General features: G+C 33.1%; 3 protein-coding genes and 1 pseudogene across 5 annotated transcripts; 3 read left to right on the forward strand and 1 right to left on the reverse strand.

Moving 5' to 3' along the window:
- Nucleotides 1-848: 848 nt before the first annotated feature.
- Nucleotides 849-4,422, forward strand: Bm2430 (Uncharacterized protein; the record flags this gene model as incomplete). Its single annotated transcript, XM_043073485.1, has 9 exons — nt 849-971; nt 1,092-1,162; nt 1,442-1,629; nt 1,756-1,897; nt 2,145-2,404; nt 2,651-2,839; nt 2,932-3,100; nt 3,407-3,542; nt 4,261-4,422. The coding sequence occupies 9 exons, from the start codon at nt 849-851 to the stop codon at nt 4,420-4,422; spliced, it is 1,440 nt and encodes a 479-aa protein (XP_042929419.1).
- A 2,438-nt stretch (nt 4,423-6,860) lies between these two features.
- On the forward strand, nt 6,861-11,935 carry Bm2981 (Uncharacterized protein; the record flags this gene model as incomplete). Of its 2 annotated transcripts, XM_001899535.1 has the most annotated exons (8): nt 6,861-7,302; nt 8,526-8,632; nt 9,381-9,522; nt 9,772-9,992; nt 10,119-10,230; nt 10,470-10,739; nt 11,271-11,423; nt 11,715-11,935. In XM_001899535.1, 8 exons carry the CDS (start codon nt 6,861-6,863, stop codon nt 11,933-11,935), a joined length of 1,668 nt encoding a protein of 555 aa, XP_001899570.1. The 2 variants fall into 2 exon arrangements, with proteins under 2 accessions (XP_001899570.1, XP_042929420.1); XM_043073486.1 differs by lacking the exons at nt 6,861-7,302; nt 8,526-8,632 and having other exon boundaries at nt 9,411-9,522.
- Nucleotides 11,936-12,899: 964 nt separating this feature from the next.
- Bma-gpa-5 (Uncharacterized protein) lies at nt 12,900-17,368 on the forward strand (the record flags this gene model as incomplete). Its single annotated transcript, XM_043073487.1, has 8 exons — nt 12,900-12,996; nt 14,821-14,863; nt 15,374-15,503; nt 15,685-15,833; nt 16,071-16,199; nt 16,581-16,707; nt 16,840-16,929; nt 17,123-17,368. The coding sequence occupies 8 exons, from the start codon at nt 12,900-12,902 to the stop codon at nt 17,366-17,368; spliced, it is 1,011 nt and encodes a 336-aa protein (XP_042929421.1).
- A 329-nt stretch (nt 17,369-17,697) lies between these two features.
- Bm13179 lies at nt 17,698-18,800 on the reverse strand (annotated as a pseudogene). The gene is made up of 3 exons: nt 18,761-18,800; nt 18,243-18,330; nt 17,698-17,851 (listed from the first exon to the last, which is right to left on the reverse strand). Coding segments are annotated over exons 1-3 (282 nt in total).
- Between the last annotated feature and the right edge of the window lie 39 nt (nt 18,801-18,839).

The following is an 18,839-nucleotide window of genomic DNA, read 5'->3' on the forward strand; positions in this document are numbered from 1 at the left end:
ACTTCACCCCAACACGCATTTGATTAAGCAATCACATGCAGACTAAAAAATGCAACTATTGCCTCACTTTGATCCCCAACAAATTTCAGTTTGCCAAAAAAAGCATTCCTTTTCTTATTCCCATAAATTTCAGGTCCCATTACCTTGATGAGGCCTTGTACAAGAAATGTACTGCTAACAACAAATATCAAAGAATGTCATACGTTGACTGCCAATTTTCTTCACTGTACTTAGGGAATGTTCATTTATGAAGATACTATCACTAATTAAAGGCGAACGGTTTAATATAAAATCGATATAAGATCGAAGTTTCATTCATCAAATGGTCATTTCCATAAATTACACTTCTCGCTATCAAACCAACTAACTAAGCAGTATTGATGCTATGAAGGCAAAAAAAAAAATAGAGACCTATCAAATGGTAATATCATAATTTATGATTGGATTTTTGATTGGAAATCTTTCATATATTCAAATTAGAGAAACAAAAAAAAGTGGGTAAAGTTGACAGTGTTCTGCTATTCCATAATGTCTGATGAACTCAAAATGCTGGACCTTAGAGTAGCGATATCCTAACAGTCCATTACAACCTTCAACACTCAGCCCACTCTTCCCTTCCATAGGCAGGCAGCTGCCTGCTGCACTGCTAATTCGGCCGTCCAATACTTTGCGACTGGACGTCTGGACCTTATGGTATCAACAGGGATGTGAAATTCAAGGTGTGTTGTATTGGTAGGTTTCGGGATTAGGATGGGTCAATTGTTGTAGCAGTTGAGCTCATTCCTAGGAAAATTTCATTGCATCATTCAATTTGTTTGACGATAAATGATGATTTGCAGGAGACGCGTATGAAGTTTCCTCCCATACGACGTCGAATGGGATTATTTGAGAAGGATTTACGTAGTATTATCCAGCTTGGCCTGGGCTTCATGTTGATATTTTCAGCCTTCAATAGCCAAGGAATGATTGAGGTTAGTAAATCTTTGCTTTTATCAAAAACAGCAGTTATTTGCATGTATTTTCTTTCAGTGACGTATTTTTTCTTTCTCATGAAGAAATTCCCTTTGCTTTAATCCTTTCTTCAATTTCAGATTGCTGTTATCAAAAATGCTGCTGAAAAACACCCGGCTTCGGGTATAACCGAACAATCCGGTTATTATAGGTATACTTTGTGCTTCTTCCCCTGTCTAGGTCGTCGGTGCTTTCAGTGTTTTACTATCGATACTATTCGTGTTTCGTTAGCATCTAGTTGTAGCTCAGCTACATGTATGTTACTTTCTCGTAGTTATCACTTAGTTGCGTGTCAGTAGTGGCATGAACTACTATTATCATTCATACCGCTACCGATAACATGAGTTGGATGTCTTCAGTCAAATAAATAAGAAATATTGATTTCATGAATGTAGGTTTGTTTTCCTATATAAACTGATGTACTTTTTAGCTTGGCTATCATTTACCTAACTTTTACATTTTCAAATTTGCTTGCACCCGCTATAATAAATGTTATAAGTTCGAAATGGGCAATGATTTTTGGAGCTTCGGCATATTGTATCTTTATGCTTGGTTTCATGTATCTGAATATGTATTTTCTTTATATATTTTCGGCACTCACAGGTTTTGGCGCTGCAAGTAAGTTACTCATGAAACTGATAGTAGTTTCGTGTTGAATTTGGAATCAGTTGCGTAGGACCATATTTTAGGAGATTTTTTCTGTTCAATTTTTCAGACTAGTTCATCAGTGATAAATATTTTTAGTGCTATGGACTGGGCAAGGGGTCTATCTCACAACGTGGTCACGGATTGATACTGTTGCACGTAACAGTGGTATTCTTTGGGCTACGCTACAATCATGTTTCATTTTTGGTGGTCTCTTCCTATTTTTCATCTCTTTTTCGGGGTTGGTACTTTAGATTGCTCTCAGTTTCTCTTTGACTTTCTTTCACTGTTTTAATGAATGTTTTGAGTGAAATCAGTGCAGTTAAGATCAGATAATATGCATATCTCACAACGATCACTGATTGGTCTATCGTTCAAACGCATCTTTATTTACAACAGTACTGGAAATCAATAAGTGGTGAATATAGTTTCAGTTATATAAATAGTTAAGTAGTTGAGTATCTGTTTCGTAACAAAATTATTTGCAGTTCTATCGTTTCTTCGGTGAGCTTAATTTATGCAGTATTTTCTACGGTTACTTTTATTGGTGTTATAATATTAGCACTGCTACCGACGAAACCTGGTGGAATGGCATGTTCTACTGGACATTCTGATGGAGAGAGGGATGAAGGTGTAGTGGAAGAGGAAAACAACGTTAGTATTGTTAATGGTCGAATTAATTTTGAAACGCGATCAGTACGTGGTACACTAACACCACACACTGTTGTTCTATGGAAAGACGAATTCCGTTAGTTACATTTTTTTAATCCCTAAAGCATAAAAAAAGAAAGTGTTGTATGGTAATGATGTTGGAAGCTGACATTCGCTCGTTGATAGCGTCCTTGAAGTACTTACTGCTTGTTTTAATAGAAGTTCCACATCCTCAAGATTTCAAAATTTTCAGGCTTGGAAATGTTGGGGCGAGTCTATAAAATCATCTTGATTTGCAGTCATAATGATGCTTGCACTTTTAATTTATTTTGTATTGTTTAAGACAATACACTTCGTGTGGCGGTTACTCGACGAATGTTGCTGCTTGCCGTGGTGTTTATGTATACGGGTATAGAAATGACATTTTACACTGGTATTTATTCAGCATGCCTTGCATCATTTGGACGGTTGAGAGATAATGGATTAATCATTGCCTACAACACTCTTGCTGTTGGAGGAGGACAAGTTGTTGGTAAGGCTCAGGTTTGCTTCATGTTGGTAGATAGAAGTTTGGCAGAAATAGCTCAGTGTTTTTTCGTAAAATTTTATTTTTACGATTCACAGGTGGTCTTGCGTTTGGTGTTTTCGCAAATAAATCGATTGCTTATGGTCGCAATCCAATAATCCTTTTGGGTACTGTTGTTCATCTGTTGACCTTCTTTTTTATTTTCTTGAACGTTCCGATGGAGGCACCGTTGCATATAACATATTCGGAAGGTTACATTGAACCAAAGTAAGTTGTAAAGATTTTGCTAAAGATAATTTATTTCGTAGTACTTTAGGAATTGAATTTACTTTAGTAATTATTCTGTTCATTTATTTAAGTTCGTAATTCATATAATTTTAATCTCCTTCAGAGAAATAATAGATTTCCATAGTGGAAGTTTCTTGACATTCTGTACTGGTTCTGCTCTCTGTGAATTTTTGTATCACATCCACAGTTATCGTATGGTGCATAGACTAGTCAGTTATGAGTAAGCTGTAAATTAAGTACAGTCAGTCTTATGCACAAAATAAGCTTACTTTTATTCAGTTTCAGCTATTCATTAACCTTGATTTGTGGTTTTATGCTTGGTTTTGCTGATAGTTGTTGGAGTACACAGATTTATTCACTTCTTAGCTCTCTTTATACCATCAACAGTTCTAATGCATTTGCGCTCTTCAAATTTTACCAGGTACCATAAATGTCTCGAAAACGTTATCAAAATGTACTCCTACTAAAGGTGTACAGCATAATGCGGGGTAAAATTTAATGCGTATGCTCAAGATTTTAATTTGACTGAAAAAATAAGCTCAGATTTTTCGTATGACCTTAAAGAATCAGTACTGTGTTGAAATTATCATGTGATACTAAAGGTTCATCGAGTTTCATTCATTGCTCTCACTTAATTTTAAATGAGAAAAAGACCAGCTGTTCTGTTTTATTTTCTTTTTGAAGGCAAGAATTGTTATAACAATTATTTGAACTGAGGAAAAACATTGATGGAATAATTTTAGTTTGAAGTTCTATTTCTTCTCACATCTCATGATGTATTTCCTATTCAACAGAACGATGCTCTGCATCGAATTGCGTTAATGGTTCATGTCAGGATTGCGTTGTCTTACTTTTTGTAGGATCTTTTGACCATAGCTGTTTTAACAAGTGTTTTAATCTTTTTGATGAACACATAGTTATCATTCTTAGGATGAGGAAAACGACTGCAGTGTCACTGACGGTTATATGCCGTTACTTTAGTTGACAGGTTTATATTAACGAATTGACATACAGTCTTTTTTAGGTATGGTGAGCTGTTTCATAGATTCCTTCTACTTTTTAGGGGAGGATTTTGAAATCTCATTAATTTGTTGCTAAATTTGCTTCGACAAATGATATTCTATTTTGATTTTTTCCAGGCATTTGCGGCTTCGCTGAGTTTCTTTTATGGATCTGTTTTGCTCTTGCACTGGCAACTGTTGATACTTGCTGTGAGTGCTGTAATGGCGGCACTTTGCTTCTTTCCGGTGGAATGGGAAGCAATTGCGCTCACTATTCCTCCACCAATTTTCTCATCCTGATTTTTTATTTTTGGAAAAAACTTAAGTGATTTATTACGAGTATCTGTTCTGTCATATATATATATATATATATATATATATATATATGACAATATATTTAATGTCGGTGAGGGAAAATTAAGTGAAGGCATTCATTTGAATTCTTAACTGATTCACTGGTCATCTGAAGGGAAATGGACTTTAGAAGGGAAAATATATTTGTAGTTGCTCGATTTGCATTTCTTATCTATTTTGCATTGTGTATTATTTATATGTAATTAACATGAAATTATACCGAACGATTGTGTAGAACTGGCGCCGATTATTAAAAAATTTTTCAGTTTGTTTCATACACTGGTCAATTTTTTTGCCTCTTCAAAATTTACATTGACATTAGCCCTAGGTAATCCACACACAATAACGCCCTTTATTTAAACGATTGCATTATCACCTTTGTATACTTGAGACGGTTTCTCTACCGCTATTCCGGATTTTAGGAAGGCGGCAAATCGATTTTTTTGATCTCGTGTAATACAAATTAAATAGTTGCAGTGGTGATGTTGTAGTATTGGGCAATGCGATAATGATAGAATTATATTGAGAGATCTTCATTAATTAGCTTTTTTCCGTTATGGTTTGGGTTGTAATGCTGATACAGCGGTAAAATGCAAATCCAAGCTCAGTTTGAAGCAGAATCTTTAAAAATGAATGATTGCGCTCACTCTTTCGAAATTGTGGTATGGCTTGCGTATGTTACTCCAGTCATGGTAACTAGCCATTTCCTAAATTGTATATGTTTCGGTTAAATAATGGATTTTTTTAAGCAGTCTTTTAGGTGCGGAAGCACTATTTCATTAACTCATAAGCTTTACGTCGACATTTGTCCATTTTTTAATGGCGATAAACTGCATTTGTGAGAAACTGGTTGATGATGTAACTTGGTCGCTGTCCAAATATTATGGATGACAATGTATTATTGTCTGTGCACGATTTTTTTAATTTCTTTTTTCTTGAACTTTCTTTAAATTTAATTTACTTGCCCGCTTGCTCATCTAATTTGAGTTAGGTGTAAGGTTGAAGCTAATTTTAATTTTTCCAAATATATCAACATTGTTTTTAGTACAGGTAGGGCAGCACATTCAAATCGATGCCTCTTAAAATGCTGCTTACAAAGTTGCGCAGATTTTTTGCACTTCGTCATAACAGCAGCGTATCGACGAAGTTTTGAAATGACATTTCAGAACTTCTTAGATGTAAAAACGCCATTGAAAGTTTTCTAAAGATTGCCATAGTGTTGATTTCTGTTGTCATTGATAGAGATGATAAAGAGATCACAAGTACCTCTTATTATCAATTCATGAATAGTTTATAAGAAAAGAGCATTTTCAACTTACTGATAAAAATGGTTTCTCATAGTAGACCAAGTATTATCAATTCCTGGCTGCTTGAAAGGTGCATTTTTAAAACTTCATCAGTTGATCTTGTAGATGAGACTCTCGCGCAGAAACAATCTTCTTGAGGGGTGACTTTTAGTCGTTATATTTACCCCCATTTTTCTATTTCATCATACATTCAACTGTTTTGGTGAATGTAGTGGTAGGCACAGTACAATGTACAACGAATATCTATGTGTCTCGTTAGCTGATGACCTCTGACCTATGCTCATAATGCTCATATTGTTCTTTATTCACTGACTTGTCTATTTCACTCTTTCAACCTCCTCCCCCCCCCCCCTGTTCATCATAAATGTCTCGCCTCTTTCCATCTGTTTCATTATACCCTGACCACTATGGTACACGCTGAATAAAATGACTACTAATGGTCACTACGTTAGATGGAGTGAGAGGCAGTGACCACGTGAACTGTGTGAGCGATAATGGTTGTAACTGTGGTACTTTGACTTGAGTGATGCATATGTGATAGGAAGAGTCCAGCTTAGTGGTGCTGTATCTAAGGGAAGCTTGTTATTCCATTTACGGTTGATACATTGAAGACTGGCGATTTATCATCCAGTAGGAATTTCTGTTCTTTCTTACTTCTTTTGGTTGGTTTTTTTTCTTTTTTTGGGGGGATTTGAGATGATATTCTGGTAGCAGTTGTATACTTCTGAGATACCGCTAGAGATAGGGAAAGAGAGAGAGAGAGAGTTGAAGTGAAGAAAATGAAATGTGGACTTTGAAGCGGTAATCTCCAATTGTAAATTTCTAGACCGAAACGCATCCCTTCCTTTTAATCGCTCTTTATGTATTCCATTACGACTCATTTAAATAAGGTTATCTGCACTATATCATTGCATAAAATACCGCAGCATTTCCTTGTTCCCTATTGTTGCTTTCTCGAACTGAACTTAGTTCAGTCCTTATTCTGCGAGCATTCTGATCAATCACTCGACTCTCAAATTTACTAGTATCATCAATCTGTTTAACTGAAATATCAACTCATTTGTTCAGATTGCAACGATGAGTTTTGTAACGTCAGCACCAAGAAGGCCCGTTCCCTCGAATAAAGCATCAACGGAGTCAGTTTTTTTACCGGCGAGAAAATCATCAACATCAGTAATTCCTGAGCCAACTGCTGCATCTGTGCCATATAACGCAACACCACAATGTCCAGTAGATATCATCCAGAACAATTGGAACGGATCGTCGGGAACCTTTCCACAACTTGAATTTATACAAACCTCAAACTTTCAGCAACCGGATACTAGATCTGCAGTAATACCGCAGAATGAAACAACGAATTCAACTAATGGTTACGTCATCCCGTCTGGGAACTATAATGGGGTGCAGTCGTATCCACAACAAACGCGCTTGCCTGATGTACGTTATTGTGATAGATCTTATTACGGTAACGAATCAGCCAACAATGGGCAATCACGTTTAGCTTCACGTACTACAGATGGTTAGAGCATTTCTCGATTTTTCAGAAGTTTTTTATTTTAATTTTTCAAGTTTCATAGAAATGAGTACATTCTTTACTGCTATTTGTCTTTTGTTTTGCACTGCATGTATCGAAATATGTGACGTACCTATCATTCACAGGCAGTGGAGAAATGCACCCTGTAGTACATACTTGTGGTACATCATAGCGAAGTTTTTTTTGGGGCAAATTTCACCTAAACTATTATTTTAAAAATGTAATTGCCGTGTTAGTTTAGTTTTCATTTTCAAAAAAAAGTATCTGAACTTACTGGTAAGTTTGCCATAATTTCTACTTCTTTTCTCACGAAAGTATTTTTGAGAGAAATAAAGTGGATAAAAGAGCTGCTTAAAGGAAACAAAAAGGGACAATACTATTCAAAGCTACTGTAGGAAAAAAAAATGCTCATATCACCGATTTTTATAGACACTTTTGTCTTTCATCTGGATTTCATTTAGATTTGCATTACTATAGCAGCTTTGGACAGTTTTTTTTTTTTTTGAAAATAGCTGTTATTTGTACCTATAAATTTTTGAGGATAGTGTTATTTGAATAAATTTTTATCATTAAAAAAAAGTGTGAAATGAATTCGCAAAGAAGATTGTTGTACTTCCTTTTGGAATTTTCGCTTTTTTGTCAAATATTTGCACGCCCTATTAAGGAACATTCCCACTTCTTTTATTCATTTGTCGCATTTCTGGTATTTGACGAGGGCGAACAAAGTTTTAATTCATTAATCTTCAAAAATGAAAATATATCTTTATCAGATGGAAAGTTCTAATTTATTACCTTCACTTTCCCTGCGTGTAGTACATTTCATTTATTTCCGGCCTTATTTGACATTCTCGACAAATGAGAAATCTTGAGTGAGAAGGAAATTTCGAATTTGCACATAAGGTAAAATTTTAACAAATTTTTAATTTTGAGGGATGCATGTCTGCATAATAATTGAAATAATTCGCCGATCAGATGCAGCGTATTTCACGTTGAGGTTGCCGCTGAAAACATTTGCATTGTTTTGGTGAACAAAACTTATTTATATACTACTTTACCAGTTCTCATTAAAGTATTTTCTTCAATCCACAATTGATGATTAACTGCACAAGTTAGTATAACTTTAGTTTGGATTTTCCATTCATTTTCATGCATAAAATGTGCTCTGAACTTTAAAGAACAAACTGCAACCTACTGAAACCTGATTTTAGAGCTTTATCCAGACAGTTCAACAGATAACAAGCCGGCATTATGCAAGGTATGTGGTGACAAATCGAGTGGCTTTCATTATGGAGTTACAGCCTGTGAAGGATGTAAAGTAACACTTTTCATTTCTTATTTTTCTTCAGTGTCGATGAATTTACAATAAGAATGTGAAATGGTAACATTTACTCTCACTCCTATTTCAAGATATTCAAAGCTCAAAAAAAAATTTTTTTTTTTGAACTTTTGAAATTCCGGAAAATTTAAGAAGAATTAGTCAATGCTACGTGGAAAAATATTCTTGTTAGTTACATTCATCGTTCTGATTATGGATTTGTAAGAGAATATTAATGTAAGATGATGTAAGACCGATTAGCCTGACATCTTCTGACTGAGAATGGTATGAGTAAAAGTACTTGCTAGTACCAATACTTGACTAGTGATTAGACAGCTGACTTTATTGTGTCAGCTATTGTTGAAATTAAAGGTGCTTTACAATTAAAAATTCCCTTCTGTATTTATATCTTCATTTTCGTCGCTGTTATCAATATTTTCAGAACAAGTCCCATTTTTCTTATCATATAATAATCAAATCGCGCAATAGTAATATCTTCAAACAGTTATCTTATGCTTCCTATAAAATATAATAGCTAGAATTAATGCATCGTAGTTATGCTGCTGTTTTCTGTAGACACAGCAAAATTTGCTGTATAAATACGGATCAGAAGCTGTTGGTGGAGGAAAATATATAAGCGAACTTTACTTAATTACTACCTTGTAATAAAACTTTAAGACTCTGAAAAAATTCAAAGCAATGCATTTGTGGTATTAATGATTAATTTGTTTAGGACTAATTCATTTAGGGATTTTTCCGGCGCAGTATTCAAAAACAAATGGAATATCGATGTTTGAGAGACGGAAAATGTCACATACATCGTTTAAACAGAAACCGATGCCAGTTCTGCCGGTTTAGGAAATGCCTTGCTGTTGGAATGTCTCGCGATTGTATGCCGCTTTCCTTTTTTACTTTAAGTCATACCACTTTTGAAATGAAAAGTAGAAAGAATGGATATGAATGGCTTAATACTCTAAAGTGCAAGCGCTATAAACTGTATTTAGTTTTAAAAAATTAAAAAAAATATTTCGTTCAAAAGAAAAAATTACATTGAAAAACTGAAAGTTTACTATACTGTAAGAGTTTTATGGGGACTGAAATTCTCGGAAATATGATTACTTTAAATTAAATCTTTTAAGCAGTGCGTTATGGACGAACACCACGACATAAGGGAGATGAAATTGATAACGAAAATATACCGTTGTGGGAAGAAACATCGAAATTCACACATTACGAAGTTGCGGATGTTACAAATGCGCGCTTGCAAAATTTTATAGAAAGCGTAACTAAGGCTCACTTGACTTGCTGCAACTACGTACCTAGCACTTTAAAAGATCTGAAGCCTGGCGTGATCCATCGTGTATGATTCATTTTTGCCTAAAACCAATGCTGGCTGAGAAAGTGAACAGATTTTTAGATATCCTGTGTTTTATGTCGTCCTAACAATTTCATTAAGTATTCCAGGAAATACTACCAAAAATTTCAGCTTCCCCATACTAAATTACCCTCTGCTAACCGACAGCATTTGTGGCATTCCATGAATGAAGCCCTGTTCGAAGACTTGGGGCGCTTCATTGAATTTTCTAAACGCATACCTGGTTTGTTTTTACTTTTTACATTTTTTTAAATGCATTTTTTCATAATAAAAATAAATTATGTTCCAGTGGGAGGAGGGAAGTCAATTTTTTTGAGATTTGTAGTTTTTTTTTTCAATACAACACACATATGTTGATTTAAATGGATGAAATGGATGCATATTATTTGACGCTTTCCTTCTTTATAGAATACTGGACTAGAAAAATGTTGCTTCCTGCAAGTTTCACACCCTAAATTATAGGATTCATTACTATTTCTCACAAGGATCAAATCTTAGCTGTCAAAACTGCATTCTTCGAAGTATGGCTTGTTTGGATCAGTCGTACTATGAATTCGAAAACGGGAACATTAACATTTTCTCATGGAATAACTTTTTCTCGAGAGCAGCTCAGTATTGTTTACGGATTAGTACTTGTTAAACAAATGTTCGAATTTGGTGATAACTTTAGAACTTATAAGCTTAGTGAATGTCTACTTGGATTGTATTGTGCTGTCCTTCTACTCACACAAGGTTTGTTCTTTACCTTTCTTTGAAATCTGAGCTTCTACCCTTGTGAGTTTTTCTTTGTGAATTTTCTAAGATTCGAGTACAAATGCATGCATACTTACTTTCTCTTGGCTCTAACGATGCCCATTCGTGTATAGCTTTAGTGGGTTTTGCCAGAATCAAAAACTGTTCAGCTCTTTATCGTGGTGCACTTATTATAACTGTCACTTTTCTGATATTATTTAATTGCTTGTTATTTCTTCCGGAGGCTGTAACATCCAGGGTGCTTTCGAAGTGCATGGTTTTGACTGACTTATGCTGATAGTTTTTTTTTGTTAACTTGCTTACATGATTACTGTCAGTATTCAAGCAAGTTTTGCAAAAGTTTTATTCTGTTAAATTTTGCAAAAATCAAAGTCGGATGTTTTAGAAAAGCATGAAAGAATAAAATTTTGCAAACGAACTTTTTATCTTTTATGTCCAGCTTCTAAAAGATAAGATTAATACAGCGAAAAAAAAAAAAGCTTATAATCTAAGAGGGACCAATTACTTTAGATAATATTCCAAAATTGGAAAAACCTCACAAAATGCTCATTTTACGTGAAAGGGTTATGTATGCACTCAAATTACAATTGTCAACAGAACGGCCGGAGGAAAGTGAGTTGTTCCATTCGTTGCTTGTAAAGCGAGAATTACTTCGTTCAATTGGTTTGTTTCATTTTTTTCTTTACTTTTTCAATACTTTATTTGTCCTCCACTGATTTGAAAGTTTTAGGATTATAAGTCTTTTCTTATAGAAGAAAAGGCTTATGAAAAGGTGGCTAACAAAATAGTTTAGGGAAGCTTTATTTTAAACCTCTGTTCTCATTTCATCAAATCCAGTTAGTTTTCTCATAAAAGCTCTGAAACTAAGAAAAAAATAACGTATTTTTGAAATGCACAACTTATCTATAAGATCTAATAAAAAATAAATTATAGTAATGGAAAATAATTGTTTAGCTGTTCGGCACCAAATGGCTCTGGATTGGTATCGTGTACATTTGGATCTGATTCGTTTACCACAAATTTTTGTCGATCTTTACGATTTGGATGGTCCGAAATTGGCGTCTAGATCGAGCTTCACTGATTCAGTTGCATCACTTGAAGCTGATCAAACGATAAAGGAGAATGTTGTTGGAAAGAGAGATGTTGATTCGACATCAGAAGATGATTCCGATTAAACAGTGATTTGACACTAAAAAATAATTCTTATTAACCCGAACTTTTATTGAAATGGAATTTGAGATTAAAGATTCATACACTTTTTAAAATAACTGTTCATAATACTCACGCACATAGTTACCATCGTCCGTTAGGAATGATAGCTCCAGTACTTTAAAATTATTTCAATTTTTCTTCGAAAGAATAATATTTACTCATTCATATTGTTTAAATCACTTCATTTGAATTTTTCATTTATACCGTGGCACATTAAAATTTAATACATTAGAATTATATGTTAAATTAAATACATTTCGAAAGAGGAAAAGGAGAAGAATGTTACATACTGTATGATACTTCTGTAAAAACATTTATGTTAAAAAATATCAGCAATTGTTTTTAATTATGTTACTTTTTTCTTCGAGTAAGTCGGATCGGTTCTTTTCAACACAATATATGTCGAGTAGTAGAAGATAGAGCAATGAACGAAAGTTGTGGGCAATCTATTACAAAGCCATATATTTATATTATTTTCGATGATAACCGATTACTTGTTCCATCGATCATTTCTTCTAGTATCCAGTGGTACTGTTGTAAATGGTTGAGCAAGTAAAACTCTGATTACCATAAAAGTAAGTTGTCATTACGAAAACGGTGCTATAACTTACTCAACTGCATCAACCACTAGGCAGCTTGATATTGACTTCCTTGATGAGAAACAAGTTGTATATTTCTAGTTGTCTGTTGGTGGATGAGTGTATGTGAGATCGGAGGTGTCTATATAGGTATTATATTTCTTCGTCATCTTTATGTGTGCATGTGGCTTGTAGCTTATAGGCTACAAATTAACTCAGTTGGTATTAAAAGGGTGATAGATATACTCCGAGCAAGGAGAAACTTTATTTTCATCCAGCAGTTAGCTACCTTCTCTATCTGCTCAAATCAGTTGTGGTGATCCGAATTATTTTAAATATTCCTACTCAAATGGGCTCGCGACCATCGTTGTTACAATGTTCTGCCCCATCGGTCCAATCTGACGACTCGACAAGCAACATTGCCAAGATTAATATTTTAATTTTAGGTAGGGTTTTCCATATTTTGAAATCTTGCAAAAATGGAAAGTTTCCAGGCGAATTTGGAGCATGTTTTTTTTTTTTTTTTTTTTAACAACTATTACCAAATTTGAAGCTTAGCAACTCTGTGAAATGCTGTTAAAGTCACAGCATAGAATCAGTTATATATAAAAATTTATGTATTATATTACGTAAGCCTGCCAATAATATGCATATATTGTTCAAATAAATTAATGCTTGTTTAATTGTGTTACTTTTTTTGCTTGATATTAGGACCAGTATTGAATATCTCCAAATATTATTTGAAGTAATATTCTTACCTTTTAATATTAAGTAATATTTAAGTAATATTCAACAAAGTGGGTAAACGAAGTTTTTCGTTTTAGTACTACAAGTTGGATTTTTCACAACTTATAATGAATCGGGTGGAAAGGTAAAATGGAAGTCTCCTTGCCTTTTTGATTCAGAATTTTATCTGCTTTCTCCATGTCGAACAGCTCAGAAGATATTAGTAAGTTATGGATAATAAGCTAAAATAAAGTATTTCGCTAATAAGCTTCTTTGTTTTATAGGAAAGACATAATTTGTAAGAAACAAAGGTTATTTCTCGAAAAATTTTTAAGGAAAGATCATGAACTCACGAAATCACACATTTTCAATCACCAGGAACACAAAATTTCTGATGATTATGAGTTCTTAGCTGTTTGTTGAAATATTACTGATAAAACAAATTAACCATTTTTCTTTTCTTTTTTTATAAATCGTTGCTTAGTTAAAATGATAGGCTTTTTTAAGAATCTTGATAATTTCCTCTAACATGTGTTTGATGATAAATTAATATCTTTGCTTATCGATTTTTTCGAAACTGGTGAAAATTAGAAAAAAGTTGTGAGGACAAAAAGTTTGATTATAATACGAGCACTTTACGTGTCATTTTATACAACTACTACTGTTCCATGGAAACAGTCCAGAATTATGTGAGATTCAGTCGTCTTGCTGCATTGCTTCCATTCTTTTTACCGACATGTAGGACACGTTTGTCGTTGCTTTCCTCCCTTTTGTCACATTATCAACAATACTTTTCTAAGAAACTTTAGATTATAGTATCTGTCACCCTTTTACTTCCTTCTTTCTTCCATTTTTGTTTAGTATAGCATCCTTCGATTTTCATAGTTTAATCTACTCTGTTGAGTTTTCAACTTATTTGTACTTTAAAATATTGCGATGAAAAGAATACTGCAATATCCTTTTTACTTCCTTTGCATGACTTCCTTTTCGATAAAACGAATAGCATTAATATCGACATTAAGAGATAATATGATACAAAAGATAGACTGATTAGGATGATTGAAACATGCGGCCTTAAAAAATGAAGAGTAATATATGTTTTTTTTTTGAATGACATATTGCATAAAGAGAATAAGGAATGCAAGCAAATTAAAAATGGGTGATTTGAAGCAGCAAACAATGGAAATGGATTCTGAAAGATAACATTAAATGATCATTTTTTGTCATTTTAAATAGTAATAGATAATGGAAAGAATAATGAAAATACATGGTAAAACAATGTAATATCAACAGGACAAACTAACAAATTAATGTCTAATTTTTGATTAGTCAATTTTGTATAACAAAAATATTTATTTCATTGTGAAATTTTTAGTGCTAAATTTAAAATCGCTGTAAATTCCTGAAAGTTTGCTGTGGATTTCATGGAATTCGAGGAATATTTTTAATTTAGTGATTTCCTGTCTTAGCTCCTTCCTTCTTCCTTTGCTCCCTTTTCACTGTGCTAGTTTAAAAACAATTTTCTTTAGAAAATTTTTTTGCAGGTACAGCAGCAGTAGGAAAAACAACGCTTTTCCGTCAACTCAGGTTGAGTAACAATTAAATTTTATTCGTACTTTTTAGTGAAAAAGAAAACTAATTACAGAAAGTAATTTTAGTCATATTTTCAACATTTCCAACTCAAAAAACTTTAAAGTGAAGCAATTAAATTTTATTTAAATTTAAGGGATTTAATGGAAATAGTATTTGTTTTGAATAAAACTAGTTTCAGTAAATAACTTTCATATTTTTTATATATTGTTATTAAGAATAAATGATTAATAAGAAGAGTAAGTGAAACTCAGGAAATTTTACGTCTTGACCCAAAGAAGTCCGAACAGAAATGTGCCGCCTGATAGAATATTGCTCTAAGTTCAGTTGCTTTTAACCTCAATAAGCCAAAATGCTATCTCAACATTGCCTCTTCTACTCATTCCATAATATTAAATAGATAGTTGTATTATTAATTAATAACCATGGTTGCAAGAAATGTTTCTTACATCATTACTTTCTTTAATGAACACATAATTTCAGTGCGCCCAAAAATTGCTTTTCCAGGCTGTGCGGAAAATGTAAACCACTGGAAAGAAGTTTCTATCAAAGCATTTTATTACAAAATCTAGTTCAGATATACAGTGATATCTTTCAAGCGTGCAAAGAGTTGAATTTGGATATTTCTAAACAGAGGGTTTTTTGATTCTTGCTTCTCCAATATTTTCATATCAGCCAAGTTAAAAGAAGGATTCATTCAAAATATGAAAATTTTTTTTTTTATATCAATTCCTGAACTGTCCGAAACACCTGGTAACTCTAAAAAAAATTTTAACTTACTTAACCAATCTTTTCGGCATAACTAAAACTGTTTTCAGGAAAAATTCGATATTATCTTAGCCAATAAGACACTGGACAAACTAAGTAGCAATTGCTTACGAGCAATCAAAGATATTCCAAAGGACAGTACAATACAGAAATTGATTCGAACTTGCAATAAATTATCACTTGTCCAAAATATTCAGTAGTGGGTGAATGCTGTAATTTTATGATAATTACTAGTATACTACAATTTCTAAGAAATTATGAAAACTTAACCTGAAAAATAATATTTAGACCCCTTTACATTCAAGACTTTCAAATGTTATAAATTGTAGTATGTGTGAAATTTCATGTGATTGCTGATGAAATTACCACCAATGGTCTCCATCCATGCATTTTCTTTCTCATTTTTGAAATTATGAAGACAATTTGAGTTTTGAAGTTTCTTCGATAATATTGAAAGAATTACGGCCAGTGACTATATTCCGACTGAGATCGATATCTTAAATTCGTATGCACCAACAATTGGAATCGACCAAATACATTACCGTACTTCATTTGCATCAATCAGGTAGATACTTCTTATAAATTCTGAACTCAAACAATAATCCTCTTTCTCTGCTATTGCCGTACCTTACTAGCAAAATCTGAAACGATAATGATTTTCAACCTAAACAGATTCTTTATCATTTTAATAACTGCCACTAAATGTTATCCGTAGTATGGAATCGTATAAAAAGAGGTATATTCGTAATTATACTGAAACAATTCTTCTACTCAAGTTTTAAATGAGCATCTAGCATCTTAATTTGTAATATTCTTCATCAGAAGATAACTACGCTAGTGGGACAAAAATGACATCGTTAAAATATTTCTAATCTCCATATTTGATAAAGTAATATAGAATTTTGGCTGCATTACAATAAATTTTTTTTTTTTTTTTTTTTTGTAGTATTGTGGACATTGGTGGCAGCGAGTATTCTCGACGGAAGTGGGACAAATTCTATAGTATTATAAATGTTCTTCTTTACATTGTTGATTTAACCGCATTTTGCAGACTTCGAAAAGAGCGCCTATCAGTAATGTTTTAGTTCAATTTTTTTCTTTCACGTAGAGAAAGTCATTGCACATATTCTAGCTTATTATTGAACATTTTTTTTACGATTATAAACGATTCAAATTAATGCTTGCAAAAAAAACCGAAGTTTCAGAGTGTAGAAGATGAATGCGTCACTATATTCACACAACTTTGCAATAATTTCACACTGAAAAAATCGCATTTCATTGTGTTATTCAATAAGGTAATTGCTCAGACATTTCTTTTTTCTCAGTATTAAAATGAGATTTTAGGGATAAGTTCAAAGACCCATTTTTACATCACTTTTAACCAATGAAATAGTAACGCGCACATTACAATATTTACACTAGTGATTTTGGTATTTTAAAAGTTAGTTCCATTCTTTATCTAATCTTCAAGGAAAAAGGTAAATTCAGAAAGATGTATTCGATGCTCAAAAGCGGCCGCAGCTTAATGGATTTCCACCAGATGGTGCTAATACAACACTTTCTTCGGACGCCACCTCATCACTGAGTTTAATTAAAGCCAAATTTCTTAGTCATTTAACCAGAAAAATTTACCAACACACCGTATCACTACTTTATCGGGACACTTTCGAAGCGTCAGTTATGGATAGTATTAGTGAAATTGCCGCAAAAAAAGGAGCCGTAACACCAATGTGACGCAACTGTTCTTCCCCATTCAAAACATAAAAACTATCATCAGCTTCTAGGCAAAAATTATTTTTTTAATATTTGATGTTTATTGTAATGCATCATTCACAGTGCGGTTTGCTTGTTAGCCAAAAGAATCCCAACTTTCAGTAAAAATTTTGGGCACTAGTACACATTCATAATGATGTACTTTAAATGAAAGTGAAATCAATCGATAGACAACTCCTTAACCAACTTTGTAGCAAAATATTTTAAAATGCAGCTAGCAGTAATAATATTCAAATATGATGACAATTTAGATAACAACTATCCATTTATTATAAAACAACCGAGTACAACTAATCTCGTATTGCATGCATAAATAATTTTTTATACATTGTCGTACTGTTCAAAGTTTTTTTTTTTTTGTAGAAATAGATGCTGTAACTTGTTCCTCTATCATAAATTTTCGAAATATCATCGAATTTGATTTGAAACTTGTGCCATTTGCCGCTAAAATCATATAGCTGTTCTAATTATGATGCATATATTTTAATATGGTATTTACGTCAAACGTCACTATAAACTCCATTGAAACTGGAACTATAAGTGGGACGCTCACCGTCAAGCAAATAATGTTAAGTTCCCCAAAACACGCAAATGACTATCAGTATCTCTTTTATTTTAATCTCACATTTGATACATGGAGGATTTTAAACTCTCAATTACAGCAACCATTTACAGGTAAGACTATGAATAATAAGGCCTGTAATATGATCAGACTCGAAAACATCGAGATGCAAAGTAACAGAGACGTCAATTTCTTTAATTTTATCTCCCTTTGATCTTTAATTGATAGTTCTTATATCACTAAGAAGTTCTTCTCAAACAAGAAGTGACTAACCCATATTTTCAGCCAGATTATAAAGATAAACAGCAGGAATGAGGCGACAAGTCCATTCCACCGCATTTAAAATAAAAGTTCTTCAAAACTGCAAGTTATCAATCCGCAGTTTTAAAGTATCTCGATTTTTTTCACAAATTTATTCTTTCCAAGCAAATTTGATAGGTTGCTTATTCCTGACTTGGAATGATCAATGCAGACATATATTTAACATAAATATTACTCCAGTGAGCTATTATATCGCTTGCAGATATATCAGAAGCATATGAAAAAAAAAAAAAGACCGTGAACTACTGCACTGCATATATGCTTGTAAAATTCTAGCATACACAAAGGATTTCAATTTAATATTCTTGAAAATAAACTATGCAGTACAATAATCAACTCCAAATGTTTTGTGCACTCTGATAAAGTATTATTAAAAACATTTCGAAGCAGTAACTCGTAAAAACCTATACGTGAAATAAATGCAAGGTAAATAAAAATCTTTCATTGCGTTCATCATAATGAAAACTAACCATAGATTCGAAAAGTCTTTATTGTTAACATCGCAACCATTTCATTGCTGATGTTGTACAACGCTCCCACCACTGGAAT

This window comes from Brugia malayi (assembly GCF_000002995.4).
Source record: "Brugia malayi strain FR3 genome assembly, contig: Bm_v4_ChrX_scaffold_001, whole genome shotgun sequence".
Lineage (NCBI taxonomy): Eukaryota > Metazoa > Nematoda > Chromadorea > Rhabditida > Onchocercidae > Brugia > Brugia malayi.